Consider the following 20,141-nt stretch of genomic DNA (forward strand, 5'->3'; position numbering starts at 1 on the left):
TATGGCCTTAGTAGGGCCGAATCGACCCACCAGCCAAACGCGCGGCCAATGGGACAAGCCTAACCAGTTTCTACGCAAGTTCCATCCATTTTCCTCTTTTTCCCTTATCGCGATGACACCAGAAAACTCTTGTATTCGGCCGAGCGTTTGATGAATAGACGAGCATTTTTCCCAACTGGCAGGCGCCGCCTGCGGCCCTGCGCAATCGCTCAATCGCCATTCGCCACAGAGTCCGATCCGAAGAAAAAGGGACTATGCTGGAAAGGGAAAGAAGGTGCTCTAGGGTACTCTCGATGTGCGTCGGGCTGCTTCAGGCCACGGCCAGAGACACGATTAATCATCATGGGTGTGAATTCACTTCGAAGACGTTGAGGACTTGCAATGGGACCATTTCTTTCCAGACTATTCTGGAAGAGTCCCTTTTTACTTCCGTTGAAATTGCAAACACCCGGGAACTCTGGGGTATGAAACATGTAGATGAAGTCACCACGGGTGGCCGCTAGGATCCTTAGTTCCGACTTGTAAACTTCAACACTTCCGGTAAGCTCCTTACGTGACGGCGTCCGTGTACATAGTACATACTAGTAGTACAACTTGCTTTCTTTCTGTTTAGCTGACGTAGTGCCAAGTTAGATAATCGAATTTTGCAGCCATACTCGCTGCTCGGTGTAAGTGTCACGACACCGGGCTTGCAATAAGCATGAAGTCTTGAATTGACAAGATGGCCAGGGTTAACCGCATGGACACCGCGACGTGACGCGAATTCCCTACCTACCTACCTACTTACCTAGGAACTTTGTCTCATTCATTCAAATTGGGTCTCACTAACGACTTCTAATTGGCGCAACTACGTCACGGGCGCTTAACTATTCCTTGATGTCCGCGAATGATCATGATCTCGCAACACTTCCAATGGACATTTATGTATGTATTCCGAGCAGTGGACTCTCTGTCCCTTCGCATGTCTAACCCATCGCGCTTCGAGTTTGCACCCACCTTGCCTTCAATTCTGCTCTGCTAATTCGACTGGGATGCAGCGTGACGGCAACGGCACCTCTCAGCAGGTTCGGAAGTTTGTGATGGCTAACCGACGAGTGACATAAACAGTGACTCCTTGCGACGGGTGATCTCGCGTATCAGTTTTGTGAATACCTCCACGTTGGTTACGCTGCCAGGGCAACTGTTTCACCTTGCCACTGAGCCGCCCTCAGGCAATCATCCCATTCGACCATCCAGTTTCTTTAATTAAGTGCTCAGTACTCTGGCGGCTTCGACCCACGCATCTCTGCTCCATGACGTTGTCTCAAGGAAAGCTGTCCGCTACTCCGCAGCGCGCTCTCGGTTGGACGGAAGTTGTTGAAGAGTGGTCATCTCGGTCTTAAGACGCGCAGTTCCACGCAACTCGAACAACACGCGGTCCTTGCCCGCCCTGCGAGATCTGAATCATTGATTTGATGGAATACACCAACACTCTCACCTGCACGGGAGGATATGCTTCTACATTTGACCTCCTCGACTGACGTTATATAGCGAACAGTCATCGCACCCACATTCGAGACGTCGACACAAGGTGAGCTGGGTGCATGAACCCCTGGTACGTCGTTGGCTGACCCCTGACTCAGACAGACAGCATTACCTCCCTGGCAGGTCCAAGATATTGAGAGCATACTCGACATCGCGCAGCAATAACGCGACCCACAGACTCCAACCATGGCTTCCAGCTTCATACCACCAGGAATTGCCTACCTCATCAAGAACCTCCCGGCACTCGCCTCCCCACCCGCCCTTGCCTACCTCCTCGTCCGAGCGCTCGAGCACGGACTAGACATCGACATTCCGCACTGGTGTCTGGCATTAGGCATAGCGCTCAGCTTCCCCGCTGCTCTGACAGCAAAGGTCCAATGGCGGCGCTTCGCTGACGAGCGCGCAGCCGCGCGGCTAGGTGCGGTCATGCCCACGGAAGTTCAGTTCAGGCTCCCCGCGGGCTTTGACTTTCTCTTGGCAAGCATCAAGGATCTGTATCCAGGTTAGGAGTTTTAGCTTGCGTGAAACGTGCGCTGGTTGGCTGACAGACTCTCATACATACAGGGAGCATCTATGTAGGGAATGCGCCGAAGTACGGCTGGACTCATAACATTAGGATCCTATTCGGTAATCGCGTAAGTTCTCGATGTTGCCAACTGTAAACGGCCTCCTTTGACCGTGTCACTTTTCAGTATGTCACCTCGGAGCCCCACCTCGTCAAGGTGGACTATTCTCAGATTCTTCTTATTGTAAGTTGAAACTGACACCATCCAGGCCTATCTTGCCACCCAATTCAACGAGTTCGAGAAAGGTTCGTCTAGCTTTGAACACCCGGAACATCCTGGATCTAACTGGAAAGCAGGGGGAGAGACCTCGCGGATTTTTCATCCCGTACTGGGAACAGGCGTTTTCGCAGTCGACGGTTCGTCCAATTGACACGTGCTCCCTCCCTCCACCTTACTCACCACCTCCGTTCAGGGGAGGAATGGAAGTAAGCCACATTTCCTTCACAACCCCATGCACAGCAACCAAACACGTTCCTAGATTCCACAGGAACATGGCCCGCCCCTTCTTCAGCAAAGACCGCATCAGCCACTTCGACAACTTCGACCGACACGCCAAAGCTGCTATAACACTAATGAAAGCCCGATTCGCCGAAGGATACGCGGTCGACTTCCAAGACCTCATCGCCCGCTTCACACTCGACTCTGCCACTGAATTCCTCTTTGGAAACGACGTTTGCTCCCTGGCTGAAGGGCTTCCTTATCCCCATTTCCACCATGATAGTGGCAACGATGCGGAGAAGGCATCATTATCTGAATCAGAGCCAGCGTTGGGATCGTCGTCGGAGCAAACGACGACCCGGTTCGTGCAGTCGTTCAGTAAGGCTTTGGAGATCGTCGCCTTTCGGACGAGGTTTGGCGACCACTGGCCTTTGAGTGAGTTTTGGAAGGATAGGTCGGTGGAGCCCATGAAGATCGTCCAGGGGTACATTGATCCTATTGTCAAAGAGGCTATTCGACGGAAGAGGGAGTCGAAGGGAGTCGAAGTTGACAGAGATGATGAAACCTTTTTGGAGAACTTGGTCAATTCGACGGAAGGTGGGTAACTCAGCCTTGCCGCTGTTTTGACATACTCAAAAGCGACGATACTGTAGACCCCGCCATGCTGCGGGATGCTATCATGAATATGTTGGTTGCAGGTCGAGATACAGTAAGTCCATCCAACTATTGTGCTCATCTTTTCAGCTACTAATGCGATCCAGACGGCTTGCGCCCTGACGTTCATCGTCTACATGCTCTCCGAGCATCCCCGGGTGCTGGAACGCCTCCGCGATGAGATTCTGTCTAAACTTGGACCAGACCGTCGCCCAACCTACGAAGACCTCAAGGACATGAAGTTCCTGCGTGCGGTTATCAATGGTTAGTCTTTCTCTTTTTGCGTAGTCTGCGATGATGGGGCTGACGGGAGAATAGAAACATTGAGGCTGTACCCTCCCGTGTAAGTCCTGAAGCTTATTGTGATCCACTGTACCTGACGAGCTGTCCCAACCAAAGTCCAATTAACATGCGGTAAGCTTCTGTGCCTCTATCTCCACGACGAGACCTCTAACAAGTTCAATGTTCAGAATCTCAAAAGTCCCAACACTTATTGAGGGGAAAGGCCCAGATTCCCGTCCGATCTATGTCCCAGCCAACACCCGACAAATGTACGTCATACTCGCCATGCACCGAAGAAAGGATCTGTGGGGTCCGGATGGTATGTTCCAAACTCAATCTCACCTCCTCCTTGAACGAAGACTAACATTTGCCGACTACCCAGCGGAAGAATTTGACCCAGACCGCTTCCTCGACGATCGAGTTCAGAAGTACTTGGTCCCGAACCCATACATCTTCCTCCCTTTCAACGCAGGTCCACGAATCTGCCTAGGCCAACAGGTACGTCCGATGCCCTGTCATGTCCGAAACCGCTTTATCTTATCGCCGCTTTCCTCCCAGTTTGCGTATAATGAAGTCTCGTTCTTCCTCTGCAGACTCCTCCAGAACTTCTCGTCCATCAGCCTATGCGAGAAATCCCAGTCTCCCGAATGCAGGCCTCCTACGCATTGGTCGGCGAATAATGACGGCTCCAGGATGGCGAAGGAGAAGGTAAAGCCAAAGTCCCATCTGACTTTATACGTTGAGGTGAGCGCGTCCTGCTAAACTGACCCATTTGAGGTACAGAAGCTGAGATGTTTACTTTCAGGGCGGTCTTTGGGTCCAAATGGCTGAATAGGCGTGTATTACTACTGAGAACTGCGGCACCTACTCAAGCTCATTTCGGTTTAGGCAATATACATTCTTTAATTTATTGGAGTCGACGACAGTGCAATGTATGCAGAGAGTACTAGTATGCTAGGTAGGTATGATAGGTTTGCGCTGGAAGTCACTAGGATGAACCCAAAGGAAGTCCGAAAGCGAGTCCGTGATTGAATAAGTAGCAAGGTCCATATCCTGCAAGGCTAAATAATGTTGTTTGCGAATGTGGAGGATGGCTCGACAAGCGAGGATTGAGTACATTGTCCGTTCGATTCTGCATCACCCGACCAATTCCCGTCGAAAACAAATCGAAAGAGGTTAACAGTCGTGAGTTTCAGAAATAAAATGAGACCAGCGCTCGCTGGGATGAAGGGGGTCAACTCACGTTGCGAGGATGTTAATGTATTCGAACTGGATGTTATTCGAGGGAACATGTCAATGCCGTGATGCCAGAGTGCAATCTGTACTCACTGGAAGCAGGAGCATGATGACGACGTTCATCACTGTTAGTACTGCAGGACAGGAGGCGGGATCAGCGTTTCGAGCTCATTCCCGAGACGGGCGCTCATGGCGTTCACCCCGTTCGGGCCGGCCAGAGAGATAATCTCACCAAATAAATAAAAATAATATATGAGGCCTGCATGAAACAAGAACTACTGAGAAAGAAGCTAAAACGACTGGAGAGGTGTACGCACCATATCGAAAGACGGCGTTCTGTAGACGAAAACAGTTGAGGGCTGCCCGCACTGTGGAGAATCAGAGAAGGTTTAAACTTCGAGCTGAGCTACCTCAGTTCAAGAACGATGTCGCTCGTACTCACAACATGGGATTCCGCGGACAACCAGGAGAGAAATGAGGACTGTTCATCACTCGTTAACATCCTAACTAGGAAAAAACATATAGGAGCTAGAGGTTTACCTGTGTCGTAGATGAGAATGATCACCCACAGCGAGACGATGTAGAGGTTGTTCCCGACTCGAATGCTCAGACAGTGGTGGCCGTGTGGCTGCGGAAGCTTGAAATCTAAGCGCTCTCAATGGTAAGGGCAAAGTCTCTCTGAACGAATATACCCAAAACTCACAACGAACGGATTGGAAGTAGATGTTTGCGAGACCCATCAAGAGGCCGAACGAGACCAAGGCGAATAAAGTGAGGAATATCCCCACTCGACGAGACCTATCCCATACGGCCCATATCCGGACTGAGAGGAGAACTTTGAAGTTGAAAGGGCTGAGTATTACTTGAGGATGGTGGAGTGAGTGAAGACGCACCTTCCGCGCAGATAACCCCAATGACTTGCATCCCTAAATCCCGAAGTGAGAACGCATTCTGGCGTCAAAGTGGGTATGGACTAAACTGACAACCAATGGCTCGATACGTTGTCTCGCATTGGTACCACCATTCGCCATCCATGAACACATCTGAAAATAGTTTAGAGTCACAAAAGCAATGACGAAGAAAACGCGTCACAATTTATCAGCGGGAGAAGTTCAAGGAAGGGGAGGTAGCGCGTCAGGAGAAAGAGGACCTTGACGGCGTTCCATCTCGACTTCCAGATGAACTCGATTTCGAGGTCGAATGTAAGCAAGTAATCGTACACCTATGACATGAATTAGAGTGACAGCCAACTTCAAAAACAGTCAACATACCAGTAGCACCATCCCAACCGCTATCCAATAAAGAAAAGCCCACAATATAACCCAATCAATACACACCGGTCGTCTGGTTGTAGCTGGTTATCGCACCTGCCAACGACTGCTGGCATCCCTCTTAGAAAATCCACAAAAATAACGGAAATTGCACTCACGAATATAGGCCTCACATCCGGTAAAGCATGGGGAAGTATCTGCTGCTCCGATAGTTGCCCAGCAGCCATCGAGGGACGTGCATCAAAGAAAGGGTGAAGGGGGAAGAAACCAGAAACACACCGCTCAGTCTCACGTCAAGATATAGTAGGCTATAGCACCCTTGAGTCACCGGGTCTGATCATGGCGCTCGCATACTACTCCATCGCTATGCGATTAATTGTATCAACAAGGCCGGAAACTGTTCCGCGGATGTCGTCACGGGATGTGGTAGTATACGGAGAAAGGAGGTGTTTGAGCTGCGAGCTAAAGATGAGCGTCTCAAGGCGCACCGGTACAGACACGGACAGGTCAACTGAGATTACTGACGAAGGCGACGCAACATATCAAAGATAAAGGATCACGAAATCATTTCGCTTCGAGATATGGCCTTGTCCCGGACTCATTGTGACCTCGTGGCTTTGACTTGAAGTTATAGATGGAGCGAGAATGTTGGCAGGTGAGTATAGACTACCAACGGGTTGCACGCCACAGGGATCCACCGCGACGGCCATCGAGAAACGGCGGCGGCTGACGGTCGCGGTTCACGCACAGCCAAAGCGAGGCGGATGGGCATGAACGCAACTGCCGCGCGACGGTGGTAGCAGCGCTACGTTTTCGCACCATACGCCCATCCAACATCCCTGAGAGGCATTGAACTACTGTGATGCCGAGGCGGGCCGGCCCAGGAGTGCGTTCCGATGAAGTCGAGACGGGCGCTTATCTTCCCAAAATTGGGCACTCAGAAAATGGCGATCTTCACCCCCTGTCTGGCATGTGCATAAACTGCAAAAAACACAAACGCTATGTGCATATAAGCCAAGCCTAGGCAGGTTTTACCATTAGGGACGTCCCCAGCTACGAAAACGGGCGCCTACTATCAACCCAACCAATTCCGGAACGCAGCTTGAAAATAAACGTAGCCTCCGCCTGTAAAATTAGAAGTAGGCTACTTATCCGTTCACGTTTTATCCTCCATGACGTACGCAGGTGACCCACGAGGCTGGCAGTTTATCACACCCGGAAGATCTACAAAACGTGGGCGCACCTCACGGGCGCTTATCTCTCCATGTTCCCTTCCATGCGCTCGAACGCCTATGTTCGATCAGGCTAATTCAGGAACGCGGCTTGGAACACACGCACTACCCTCCTACATCTCGACTCACAAATATACGTATATACATAGAAGGGCGCCCAAATCGCTTCTCCCCCGCTGACGTATAGATGCCTGTAGATCTTCCTTCACGTTGGGACGGGCGCTTATCGCAGTCAAGTCCATGCGCTCATGATCTACGGGGGACGAACGGCTGCCAAATTTGATTGAAGTTCACTATGCGCTGTCCACTGGCCTGGAAGATACAGTACCTGTCCACTACACTGCCACATGCTCCCCTTTGAGCAAGCAGAGTCTTTCGGCCTTTGTTTTCGCGGCCCGGGAACGGATTTACCGTCATAGAGAATAGAAACAAAGACAGTCTTCGTCCTCGAGGGGAGCACGCGTCCAGTCATCTCAGTTGGTCGATGATGGGTTGCATTGGACGTGGCATAGGACAATGATATGCCAGGCCAGTGGACAGCGGGTTGTATGCCGTGCACCAACTTTAGGCCAGGATCATGAACCTAGGCAGAAAAAAGAATTACAGCGGGAGGGCTATCCGTCTCACATCTCTACCGCCCTGACGTACGCAGGTGATTCACCGGGATCCCCCAATTCATCGTTCCCCGATGAAAACGTTGGCACGGGCGTTTATCAAAGCCTTCATGTGCTGGCAAGTCTGCTCGATCGACCCGTTCTGCTCGGAATATTACATACAGTTCACGTATTGCAAGCTCGTGGAAAGACGCGAAGACGCAAGCAGACTCGCCATCTTCCTTCTATTCTCCACTCCCGTCCACCTGGGCCGCTCAACTCGTAGACTCAATCACATCCAGATGAAATGAGAGGAGAGTAGAAAGCCATTAATATTCTAAAACGAGTGTGTGGGGGGTGTAAATAAATAGCCAAAAAATGTCGGTTGAGTACCGTTCGTTTTACAAAGGGCTTCAACAAAAGAAAAAAAGGCTCGGTAGGTGGGTAGGTAAGTAGAAAAAGAAAGTTGAAAAAATAGGTCTTCTTCGTATCATACATACGAATACAACACAAACCACCAAAACGCGAAAAGAAGAGAAAGGAAGCTAAATCCAGTCCATTCAAATTCCAACTCCAAATTCGAAGAAAAAGAAGGACGAGAGGCGATCCGAATAAACTATCAAGGGGCAGCTGCACCCTCACCTCCATACAACTCCTCCGCAACCTTCTTCGCAGCTTCCTGCTCCTCATCCACCACCACCACATTTTCATCCTTTTTAGGCGCTTCAGGACCCTCCACAGGACCCTCTTTCTTCGGTGCTTCAGGACCCTCCACCTTCACCTCACCTTCCTCCCTCACCTCCTTCTCCTTCTCACCAACAACTGTCTCATCCAAACTCAACTTTCCCTCCCTCGTATCCGCATCAGGTTTCACCTCCCCCGCACCCGCACCAGTCGAACTCTTCACCTCCTGCCCAACCGGCTGTTCTTCAAACACGTCACGACCCGGTTCGGGGATACCAACTCGCGCAGCTGTCGTTTCGAGGTCGCTCTTCTTCTGGTCGGCGGGATTGTTGTCATTGTTGTGGTTGATGACGGGCGCTTTCTCCCCTGCTCCGATGGTTGGGACGACGGCTTTGGCGGGAGGTGTGGTTCCGACTGTCTTGTACATCGAGTACTATAAAGAAAAAGCCCAATCAGCGTCAGCCCAAATTCCCCATCAATGACCAAAAACCAAAAAACGAAGCCAGCAAAGCAGAAACAAAGAAAAAAAAGAAAACACTCACATCAGCATAAAAATCATTACACGAAAAATCCCAATGCTTCAACCACTTGGCCTTCTGACACTGCGCCTTAGTCCACGGCAACCCATACGCCAACGGACTCAAATAATAAAAATTCCACACCGCCAACACGATCAACAGCGCGGCAATCTGCAAACGGATCTTGGGCCTCAACGTGGAGGTGATGAGATCAAAGACGATGCACCAGCACAGGATGGCAAAGTATAATGCGGGGAAGTAGTGGTGAAGGAAGAGTTGGCGAGCCATCAGGAAGAAGGGGAAGTAGTGCAGGGCCCAGCCCATGAAGAAGAACCCGCAGAGGGAGTCGTATTTCACGACTTTGGCTGTGGTTGGAGTAGAGGTAGAGGGAAGGCGGTTAGTGATGATGAGATCGATGGGGAGTGGGGAGGGAACGTACTATTGTTAAAGTCCTTGTATCCACGTTTAGCACGGAGAATCATGAACCCTCGGACAACAGCATACGCTGCCACAGCAAAGGTACTCAAATACCACACAAACGGATTGCCGATCAAGTAGATCTGACGGTGATCCTTCACCCAAAAGTTCTATACCACAAAAACAAGGACAAAAGGTAGATGATCAGCAAACAACCCATGCCTAGATGTGCGTTGAAAACTCACGATACCGCGACGAAGACGAGGCCAAGCATCAGGACGCGAATCATAGGTATGACGATCAGTCAACCCAGCGTTCGTGGTCCACATAACCTTCTGCAACTCCCAGAACTTGCCAAAGAAGCCCGGAAGCTTGTAGTTCACCTTGGGTGCGTCGGGAGGCACTGTTCCAAGTTCCAACAAACATCAGTACATCCATCTCCCTAATTAAAGGGGGAAAAAGAAGCACTCACGAGCAGGATGCGACGAAGTCTCAATATACCACAACGAATTCGCCCTCACCGCATTCTTGTTACACGTAACCTCCTGCTGCTCATACCCCCACTCCGGCAGCTTAACCTTGTGCGAAAAGAGGTAGCACCCCTGGTACGCATGCTTCAACCGGAACACAGTCCTAAGCGTCCTCAACCTCTTATGACTCTCCTTATCCGACTTGTGCCCGCGCTCAATCTCAACGATCCAATCGTCATTGCCGTCACCCGCGAACCCTTTCATACCATAGGCAGACACTTCGTTTTGGAAGTCGACTTCGGAAACGGGTGGGCGGTGGTCGTGCGAGTGCAGGTGCTTTTCCGTGGAGATGTGGCGCAGGCGGAGACGCATCCCTGGGGTGATGTACTTGAGAGGCTCGTTTTCGTAGTCGTATTGGGCGACGCCGTCTCCGGTAGCGTTGAGAAGGAGCCAGTCGTTGTTGGAATCACGATGGGGGTAGAGGGTGATTTGTTGTTCTATTGAAATCGTTAGGACGTGTGCGGTCAGAAAGCAGTGAACGCTACTTACGTTTGCTACCAGTGGGATAATTGTGAGGATGCGAATGAAGATATCCACCTTGGGTGTTCACATGGCGAATCGTCACTTTCGAGCCAAGCGCAACATCTAAAACAAAGAATATCAGCAAACCCGTCATACCACGATCAAGACCCAACATCACATACCAGCAAAGGTATCACTCATCCCCCGTCCCTTGAGTGTATGCTGGAACTCGGAGCTCATAAACCCATCTCCCTCTCCAGACCACCTCAAAATCGCAAAATGCACCCCAAACATCGCCATATAGAAGATAATAGGGATAGCAATCAAGCAGATAGCACGAGCAATGAAGTGCCTCATGAACGTGCGCGGCGAGACCCTAGTATCCCCAAGCAAGTTCCAGAGATGATAGACCGTGTTGAAACCGATAGTAGCAACGGTGAACAAGCCGACCCATTTGCAGCTCAAGGTAGCGCCGAGAGCGAGACCGGAGAGGCTGAGCCAGGTCCACCACGACTTTGTGAATGGGTGGTGCTTGTCCTCGTTGCAGAAGCCGACCCAGAAGAAGGTGGTGAGGGAGGTGAAGAAGAGGAGGGGCGAGTCGAGGAGGATGTGCCGGGATTGGGTCACGAGGCCGTTTTCGAAGGTGATGAAGAGGGAGGCGAGGAGGGCCGTCGTGGCGCGGCAGTCGAGGCCTCGCAGGGTCAGGTATGCGAGTGGAATCGTTGCAACTCCGAGCGTCGCTGGGAGCATGCGCATGGCGACATAGGGAACGTTCTCGTACACTCTAATAGAATGCTTGTCAGCACTGAATCCCATGACCCCTTGCAAAGTTGTACCCACTTTCCGATTTCCTTAAAGTCGAATTTGCCGTCGTACCCACCAAGGAACCCAGCGAGCGTAATCAACAGCTTCGCTAGCGGAGGGTGTACATCCATAAAGTACCTCGACCTAATATACCTCGAGGCGAACTTTCCAAAATGCACCTCATCGAACCTACACAATCATCAGCCTGGGCTCAATCCCCTCCATCCACCACCCAAACAAAAGAATGTAACTTACACAACACTATTAGGTTCAGACAAGCGGTAAAACCTAACACCGCACGCAACGAGCAGAATCAACGCCAACAACTTCCACTCTCCCGAGGTAATATTCAGACCTCCGGAGGGGAACTGCTTCGTCCTACTCCCAACAGGTCCATATCCCTTCGAAGCCGCCGCCCGTCGTTCATCAGCGTCCAAATGGTCTTCTCTAGGATGTGGAAAACGTTGGCTGGTCATCGGTGGGACGCCCGGAGACGGATGCGACATTCCTGGCGGGGGCGACGCTGGCCGCCGCGCCCGCACGTTGCCCGTGAGCGACATTTTAGGTGTCCGTAGTGGTGACGGTTGAAGAACGGCTCAACCGTGCCCTCTGTTCAGAGGTTCCCTGTGTGGTGGTGGTGTGGTGCAAAGCGCAATTATGTCGCCGCCGTCACTCGACTTCCACGGTTATCGACGTGTCTGCGGACCTTTTATAGAATCTTCCAAATGGGAAGGTCAGCCCCTGTCTTGCGCAGCAGCGTCTTGACGAAAGCTCTGGAAAAGGTAGAAAATGGGGAAGAAGGAATGCTTTTCAGAGTCTAGTTCTATTAAATCTTGGTTCCCCATTTTTCGGGTTAAGACTTCCGTGCGCTCGTCTACGTGGTGATGCCAGATGGCCTTGGATCGCCGTCCGTTTCCACAGCGCCCAAATGGACTTCAAACACCCGAGTCCAAAACCTTTACTGTTCTCACACAACAAGCAGAAAGTAGCAGAGTCTATATAGTTGTACAGTACAGAATATTCCTCCTTGTTATGATTGATTATACTGCTTCCCGTTTACGAGGTGCCGCACGCAGGATGTTGTCGACCCTGATCAAGTCCAGTCAGTCAGAAGGTCACTTCCGTAGTAGGGAAGAAACGTACCGGATGATCATCTCAGCGGCTTCAGTAGCACTGAGCACAACCTGTCGCTTCAACTTGTAGCTCTCAGTAACACCAAGCTGCCTCATCGACCCAATCGTGCCATGCTCCATATCTACAACAGCAAAAACCCAAGATCAGCTTTTCTCCTCCACCTCACTCCAACAAAGCATAAAAGAACTCACCAAGCCCAGTCTCATTCTGCCCCTCAAAATGTGCAGCCCTCAACTTGGACACAAGCTCTGAACTATCAAACCCAGCATTATCAGCCAAAATAGTCGGAATCTCCCTCAGAGCCTTGGCAAACGCCTCAACCGCCAGCGCCTTCTTGCCCTTGATACCCCTTGCCTCTTCTTCAATCGCACAGCTCATGAGCATCTCAGAGCACCCGCCTCCGAGGACCGTACGGGTTTCTTTGACGGTTTGCGAGAGGACGGAGAGGGCGTCGTGCAAGGATCGTTCGGCTTCGTCGACCATTTGGTTTGTCGAACCGCGGAGGACGACGGTGCAGGCTTCGCCGGCTGAGACACCCGAGAACTTGATGAGCTACACAACACCACTTATTAGATCCTTTCCTTTTGTGCGCTGGAGTGGAGGATAGACGTACCTTGTCTTCACCGATCATGATCTCCTCAATCAACTCGCATTGTCCCAACTTGACGAGGTCAGGCCTATCGAACGTGCTCGCGATCTCGCCGCCAGTAACAAGCGACAACCTCTCCACACCCTCGAAATCAGCGTGTTCGATGACCATGATGCCCTTCTCAGCGAGGAGGGATTCGGGGTAGTTGTAGATGAGCTGTCGGTTGACGAAGACGTTGATGCCGTGCGAAGCGATGGCGTCGACTTTGGCTTTCATTTTTTCCTGGAAGATTGCGGTTGGATGAGATTAGGATCGGATGCAGGGAGGAGTATTTGGCCAGGGGCAGAGAAGAGGCACGTACGCGTTCTGCACGCTCAAGTTCCGCGAGTTTACCAGTCCCATCGACTTTAAGTCTTGCACCAAAGATCTTGATCTTGTCAGTGTCCATAGCTATTCACACCATCAGCCCAACCCCCTCCACAATCTTCACCAACCAAAAGCACATACAAGTATTAGCGATGAGGATCTTGGCATTCTCAATCCGCTTCGGCGAGTTGACAGCGATAGTTTTATCAAGGATGAACCCTTCATCGAGGTACGAATCCGTCAGCTTGCCTCCGACCTTTTTGATGATCTGGATGTGCTCCAACTCTACTGAACCCTATACGCCAAATTCAATGTTATCGTCAGATCAAGGAACGTTGTGAAATTGGAGAGAGACAGACCTTCAAACGAAGCACAGCATCCACCGCCAAATTCGCAAAGTAATCCTTGTCTTGGGAGAGAACCTTGGACGAAAGCGTCGTCCTCGCGATATTAAACAGATCTTCTCTAAACTTTTGCTGATCCCCTCTACAAAAACCCAAATCAACATCCCATCCCTCCACATATCCCCACTCCCAGGTAATAACTCACCGATTATCCACAGCAGCAGCCTCCAACGCCTTCAACGCGGCCCTACTCGCAATCCTATACCCCTCCACAATCGTCTGCGGATGAATCTTCTGCTGAATCAGCTTCTCCGCCTCCCTCAACAGCTCCGACGCCAACACCGTCACACTCGTCGTCCCATCCCCAACCTCATCATCCTGCACCTTGGATATATTAACCAAAATCTTCGCAGCAGCGTTATCGAGTTGGATCGCTTTGAGGATGGTGGCGCCGTCGTTCGTCACGTTGATGTCGCCCGTGGACCCGGATTGGAGGATTTTGTTCATGCCTTTGGGACCGAGCGTGGATTTGACGAGGTCGCCTAGGGCGAGGGCGCCGACGAAGGAGGAGAGACGCGCGTTTTCGGCTTTCTCCTCTGTCGCCTGTTACGATCCGTTCCCCAGCCATATACCACATCGAGATCACAAGGCGGACGAAGAGGTAAAAAGAAAAATAAGTTCAGATCCATCGTGGTTAGCGATCAGTTTCACCTTGGACAGAGAAGGAGAAGGCTTACATTTTCACCAAATATCTGCATCGCCATTTTGGAGTGGTTATCGCGAAGAAAAGGGTGGTGAGGTTCTTGCGATGGTGGTCGTCGTCCAAAGTTACGGTCACCCTAAAACGCGTCCTCTGATCCCGGACGTCACGTCCTTCTTTTGGTAAGTTGTTGCCACGCCTATTTGTCCTTATCGAGCAAAGGGACCGTGCGCCTTGGGCGCTTAACGACGAGGTGCTACTTAGGAGTAAACGGGCTGTAGAGTGTTTAACGGGAATAGCATTTGCAGGATAACTGGAAAGATGCAAAGTCATAGACAGGGAAGGGCGCCCAACGGGTTTCGAACCCCGAGAGTTAACTCCTATCTATCCAGGTACCAAAAGAGAGACCAACTTGACAATGAATACCGACTGACAGCTCAGCCTCGAGGCTCGAGGATAAAATGCAGATACGTCATCACTGAAACACCCTTTTATCGTACCATTCTCCCTGTAATGATCAGACATCCCAGCGTAGAAACTTGAATGAATGAAAAGACAATCATATGACCCTTCACCTGGCAAATGAATGTCGAGGTACCATGCCACGCCTCCAGATCAGAGAAAGATAATGGCAATGCATAAGTGACGAGAGAAACTAATATTGTACACACAGAGAATTAAGATCTACCTCCCCAAACTCGTCAACACCCATTCCAATCGACACGGACCTCGACATCAAGGACCGCCGACGGAACTCACAACTCCACCCTACCGCACCTTCCGTCATTCATACCAACCTCCCCCCTCCCTATCCTTACCAAAGCCCATGAACTAACAAACCTATCCCCTGCCCCCTAAAGCACCCCAACCCCCGCCCTAAACTCCACAGCCGCCATCTCCCCGAAATCCCACAACCTCACAAACCTCAAATCCGCCTTCTGCGCCAACGCCACAAAATCCTCCAACGTCCGCTCCTGCGCATTCAATAACGACATCATAACAATGTCGAGGTTGTATTGGCGGATACGCCCGATGCCGTAGTTGGGTAGGAGCGGCTCCGGGGCTTGCGGTTGCACGACTTCTTTGGAGTGCGCGCGGTTCGCGTGTTGGATTATGAATTCGTCTGCAGGGAAGGGGGAGGGAGGGGTGTGAGGAAGGGGAGAGGAGGGGAGAGGGAGGAGGAGACGTACGGATTAGGACGCGGCTGTGCGGAGCCATGGCTTGACGGACACCTTTGAGGATCTTGACGCAGTCATCATTCGGCCAGTCATGACTACACCAGAAGCGCCGTTAGCCCTTGTCAGACTCTAACCCACCAAAACCCAAACGTACATAATATTCTTAAGCTGCCACAAAAGAAAAGCACCCATCAGTCCTCACACACACCACACACACACGCAAAATCAACCCCACTCACATAATAAATATCACACCCAGGAATAGGCGCCTCGGAAAAGAAATCCATAGCCTGAAACTCAATCCTTCCCTGTTCGATCGCCTCGGGGCACTTCAAAGGCCACACCTCCTCCCTCGCCTGCCGAATCCTCTCCGGTATATCCTGCAACTTCAACTGCAAATGCGGGTGAGCCTTGGCCAATTGCATCGTGATATTCCCAACACCCCCGCCTACGTCGCACACGGAGGCGCCTTTCGGGAGTTTATTCCATGGGTACTCTGTGTGTGTGTGTGGGTAATGTGAATTGGGATTTAGAGTTAATGTTTTGAGTTGTGCCGGCGGTATCGAACCGGAAGTGGGAAATGGAAGTGGGTGGTTAGGCGTTGGTGCGGAGATCGGCTATTTAGAGAACGTACCGTGGACGACGTTGCCTGCTTCAGTCGCCGAGCCCCAGCCCATCATCGCAATACCGAACTGAGCGCCCATTTCTGCACCAGCAGGCGTACCCTAAAACAACAACCACAACACAATCAGTCTCTGAATCTCGGACATTCGAAATGGAGTGCACTGCCAAATAACTGTAACAGAATGGAGCGTCTTGACTCACCGATTCGAAATACTCAAACAAGTCACCTTCAAACCCGGTGTAGCGGTTGAGGGCAGTCTGCCGGGGGTCCCTCGAGCTTCCCCACTCCGGATCCTTGAGTACCTCGGTCAACGCTCCCGCGCATTTACCGCTTTCCTCGGTGCTACATATAGTATTCGCGATTAGTGAAGCTGACAGACACCCGGCATCCGCATATAGGCAGGAACTTACAAGTGACATCCTAGATTCCACAAGGGGTTGGTTGAGAGTAACTGCATGCTCAAGCGGTTGTTCGCAAAGACATCCGTCGAAGCTGCATGAAGTGCGTCGTTGGTATCAGTCAACAACGCAAATTAGGATTATCACCATACTGACTGACCTTCACGGAAGATATGTCTCGTAACAAGCAACCGAAGGATCCTTCCGAGTTTATTAGCATCAACCCCGACTTTGGAGGATAACTCCGAGATATGCATCCCCTCCGGCTTATTCAAGAGGACATCGGCAATCTTGAAGCGAAGCGCGACGTTCAAGCAGTGCGGTGAATAAAGCTATTTTTATAAACGAAAAGGGTGTCAGCGGGAGCTGTCAGAAAATCATAACTGTGGAGGAATAATAGCCGGAGGGATAGGGATCTAAGTATTACTCACCTCCATCTCCCGCTAGGAGTTCAAAAATACGTTCAAATAGCGGCGCAGGGTGGCATCATCGTCGTGGTAGTCGTGGTAGTGGCAGTACAATCCAGGTGTAAGCATCGCAGCGGGAATAACAGGTAAACGTCAGCACATGCCAGCAGGGGACACTTCAGAGTCACCCAATAGACCAACAACACGTACGTTTACAACCGACCGATTCGGTTTAGCGACGGTTGCGCATAACTGTGCGCAAGCTGCCTCGATGGTCTGAACTGCTTTCCGCAGCTCTGGCGTGTAGAGCTGCGTGTCCAGCGGGTGCTCCTCCGTGTCGTCCAGAGAGGGCACGTACGGCTTCGAAGAGGCTTTGAAATGCGCCTCGACGATGGCTGTAGCGTCCGAGATGAGCGAGACGAGTGTCGAGAGCGAACCGTCTTTTGCGACCATTGTCTTCAATATTAATCGAGTGTAGTGGGCGAATGGGAGATTCGTAAGAATAAGCAGACGGTTTTTATAGAGAGTTGGAAAGTCCCAAGCCGCCGAGAGAATCGCACTCGTAGGGGGTATAGTGCAGTAGCTGGATTCCGATGGAGCTGCGACCGACTATGTCAGGTATCAACTTATAAGTGAATATGCCGGCAAGGAGGAGTCTTCCATTCGTCGTTAATCCATGGACCTGATCCGGTGACAGTTTGCGTACTGTCTACTGTCGACCAGTATGCGAAGAGGAAAGCCCAAGCGCTTGATTTCATTATGGCTGGGGTGGTAAGTTAGAGTTCAGTCCAGGCCAGTATGGTCACCTCAAGGCCCACAAACGCCCCCTGCGCTGGGCGGTCGAAATGCCCATGTCATGTCCTAGGAACATGAAACGGGTTGGGTGGGGAGAGGTGTAACCTCGACAGGAAAAGAGAATGGAGACTAGCTCGGACATCAGGGTTTTGTCAGAGTTCGTAGAGTGTCAAGGGACGCAGGTAACGGGATTAGGTACCGTCTGTCAAAACCCTACATTTCCATTCAGTAACTCGAAAGTATCAAATCACAAAAGGCGTACCATCGGTATTCAAAAGCCCACCTCCTCGCCAAATGGTATGTGCGACCTTCACGGACTAGCGCTCGTCCGTGGCCCTGATCAGTGGCACATCCATCCATCCCAAGGGCTCAAACAAGGTTTGGCATCAGGATATCAACCCTTGTTTCAATTTAGCATTTAGAAAGAAGCCACTTGGGCCGTGGACATTTAGCGCTTCGTTAGAGGAGATACTTAGGCTTTGCAGAGCGTTTACAGAGCAGCAGGAGCAGTACTTACGCAAGGTGGGTGCGTCGAGCGTGTCGTTGTTAAGTTGTGACCGGGAACCCCTTTACCGGGTTTCCGACCCAAGTCTTGGCGGCGATTGCCGACTCTATCGGCACTGCCACTGATGCACTCTGATTGGCTGCTTGTGCATCCGTTACCGTCTGATTCGTCGACCCCATGTCTGCGCAGGGCGGCAGGGGCGGAATATCTCACTGACCGACACCAACCCAGCTGTGGAATGCATGGTGTGCACACTTGTCCAGTAACCAAATTCCCACTAACAACAGGACTAGTCTAAACCTAAATCTCCGATTCGTGGCATTCATGCACGCAGCCAGAAATGCTGGTTGGCAAAACAAATTTTGAGGCACCGCATCGCCCACAATTGGGCCACCAACTTCCCAAAACCACCATCATTCGTGATGTACCCCGAGATGCTGATTGGTCAGGGTATGCCGTTGACCCCTAAGTTCTTACTCCCGCTCCACGGGCTTCCACTGGGCGCTCAGGGCAACGCCGCTCCAAGCCTCCCATCGGCTGCCTGATGCCTGCAGGCTGTTACAACAGACCGCTCTCCCCATATAGCACACCCCATGCGTCCGGGACGTGACATGCATGAGAGTGCGTCGTGCTTGTGTACGAAACTTCTTTCTTTCCTCTTCGATGATGATATGACGCATGCCTAGGACCCTTTTTCCCATTCTTGCACGCTGTCGAAGCGAATACATATAGGTAACACTACTACTGCGTAAGGCGAAGCTCTCCCTTTCCAAGCCCCCCTGTTTGCCACCACAGGCATGGTCGACTCTGGACTCTCTGTCGAGCAGTTTGGGACCGCGGTTCATCGTTTGTGAGTAGCGCCCGTCTTTTTTTTCTTTCTTTCATCTTGCTCCTTCTTCGCTCCAGCTCGCGCTCGCGATATAATTGGATTCCCGGACTGATCGTTGTCACTTACTTTCAGAAATGCGGTGAAGTACTTTCAATTGGCGGCATTTGTGGTGCTGGTCTATGACCATGGTATGTTTCTTTCTCTATACCTACCTTGGGTTTGGTACTGAAATAGCTCTCGCTTCGTGTCTCCACAGCTCTCACATTAGACCAAGAAGCACGTCTTGTCTCCGCCCTAATCCCAACCGACAATCCTTTAACACTTCTGTTTTCAGGTTGCGCGGATATGGAAGCGGCCACTGTCCGGCGCCTCGATTCTATTCTATATCAATCGCTACATCACACCTTTACAGTTCATTATTATAATCAACGGTGCGTTCAAATCTACATTCTCAACTTGTAATGTCTTGGTGGTGGTCATCTGAACATGCCTCTTCGTCCTTCCTTCGTCTCCGATCGTTACAGCTTTCCATGATCCTAATTGGACAAAAGAAGTAAGGCTCGAATTAGTGTACCGAAACTTGCGGAACTTCGCCAACTGACATCGTAATTCTTTTGTTATTACAGGCGTTCGTCCTTTCCTATCGTCTCGGATCCAAGACAAGAGGCCAATGATGCCCTTTATGCAGATGTCAACGATTCGTCGCCTTTGAAGGGGCCTCCACAGTAGCCTTGATAGCAGGTACGCCTCTCTTACCATCTCGGTTCCACTCCACCCAATACTGAAGGTTCTTCACTCCAGTTTGCCAACGTGCGTGCAGTTCACCAATACGATGGGCCCGATGCCCGATGTCCACCACCTCCCTCGAAACGCCCACTGATCCGAACCCGTGAACCTTTTTTTCACAGTTTTGATGATACTCCGCATCTACGCTCTTTACGCCCGATCCAACTGGGTTTTGTCGCTCCTTTTGTTTCTCTGGGCCGGACAGATCGCCGTTTCTTCTATTGGTCTCACTACCGGCTTTCGTACGTCCTTTGTTCTCGCTCGTGTACCCAGG

The 20,141-nt window shown here is 51.1% G+C and overlaps 5 protein-coding genes across 5 annotated transcripts; 1 reads left to right on the forward strand and 4 right to left on the reverse strand.

Annotated features, from left to right (window-relative positions):
- Positions 1–1,710: 1,710 nt before the first annotated feature.
- On the forward strand, positions 1,711–4,342 carry CC1G_06649 (cytochrome P450 monooxygenase pc-2; the record flags this gene model as incomplete). Its single annotated transcript, XM_001839384.2, has 15 exons — positions 1,711–2,026; positions 2,089–2,159; positions 2,217–2,273; positions 2,299–2,335; positions 2,387–2,446; positions 2,503–2,515; positions 2,569–3,125; positions 3,182–3,237; positions 3,290–3,446; positions 3,501–3,525; positions 3,582–3,596; positions 3,653–3,783; positions 3,847–3,962; positions 4,023–4,208; positions 4,270–4,342. The coding sequence occupies 15 exons, from the start codon at positions 1,711–1,713 to the stop codon at positions 4,297–4,299; spliced, it is 1,827 nt and encodes a 608-aa protein (XP_001839436.2). The 3' UTR covers positions 4,300–4,342.
- A 361-nt stretch (positions 4,343–4,703) lies between these two features.
- Positions 4,704–6,198, reverse strand: CC1G_06648 (hypothetical protein; the record flags this gene model as incomplete). Its single annotated transcript, XM_001839383.2, has 12 exons — positions 4,704–4,733; positions 4,794–4,825; positions 5,018–5,068; positions 5,143–5,181; positions 5,241–5,345; positions 5,404–5,523; positions 5,594–5,626; positions 5,684–5,743; positions 5,793–5,922; positions 5,972–5,991; positions 6,068–6,080; positions 6,130–6,198. The coding sequence occupies 12 exons, from the start codon at positions 6,196–6,198 to the stop codon at positions 4,704–4,706; spliced, it is 702 nt and encodes a 233-aa protein (XP_001839435.2).
- Positions 6,199–8,415: 2,217 nt separating this feature from the next.
- On the reverse strand, positions 8,416–11,771 carry CC1G_06647 (mannosyltransferase 1; the record flags this gene model as incomplete). Its single annotated transcript, XM_001839382.2, has 9 exons — positions 8,416–8,913; positions 9,023–9,363; positions 9,438–9,585; positions 9,661–9,818; positions 9,888–10,382; positions 10,435–10,530; positions 10,590–11,191; positions 11,248–11,400; positions 11,467–11,771. 9 exons carry the CDS (start codon positions 11,769–11,771, stop codon positions 8,416–8,418), a joined length of 2,796 nt encoding a protein of 931 aa, XP_001839434.2.
- A 420-nt stretch (positions 11,772–12,191) lies between these two features.
- CC1G_06646 (t-complex protein 1) lies at positions 12,192–14,454 on the reverse strand. Its single transcript, XM_001839381.2, has 9 exons — positions 14,382–14,454; positions 13,850–14,247; positions 13,660–13,786; positions 13,442–13,595; positions 13,296–13,384; positions 12,959–13,216; positions 12,537–12,897; positions 12,355–12,466; positions 12,192–12,300 (listed from the first exon to the last, which is right to left on the reverse strand). The coding sequence occupies exons 1-9, from the start codon at positions 14,406–14,408 to the stop codon at positions 12,252–12,254; spliced, it is 1,575 nt and encodes a 524-aa protein (XP_001839433.1). The 5' UTR covers positions 14,409–14,454; the 3' UTR covers positions 12,192–12,251.
- Positions 14,455–15,198: 744 nt separating this feature from the next.
- On the reverse strand, positions 15,199–17,405 carry CC1G_06645 (hypothetical protein; the record flags this gene model as incomplete). Its single annotated transcript, XM_001839380.1, has 9 exons — positions 15,199–15,467; positions 15,535–15,617; positions 15,677–15,690; positions 15,762–16,018; positions 16,157–16,247; positions 16,348–16,489; positions 16,558–16,639; positions 16,706–16,877; positions 17,163–17,405. The coding sequence occupies 9 exons, from the start codon at positions 17,403–17,405 to the stop codon at positions 15,199–15,201; spliced, it is 1,353 nt and encodes a 450-aa protein (XP_001839432.1).
- Positions 17,406–20,141: the final 2,736 nt, after the last annotated feature.

This window comes from Coprinopsis cinerea, assembly GCF_000182895.1.
Source record: "Coprinopsis cinerea okayama7#130 chromosome 5 map unlocalized cont3.5, whole genome shotgun sequence".
Taxonomy (NCBI): Eukaryota; Fungi; Basidiomycota; class Agaricomycetes; order Agaricales; family Psathyrellaceae; genus Coprinopsis; species Coprinopsis cinerea.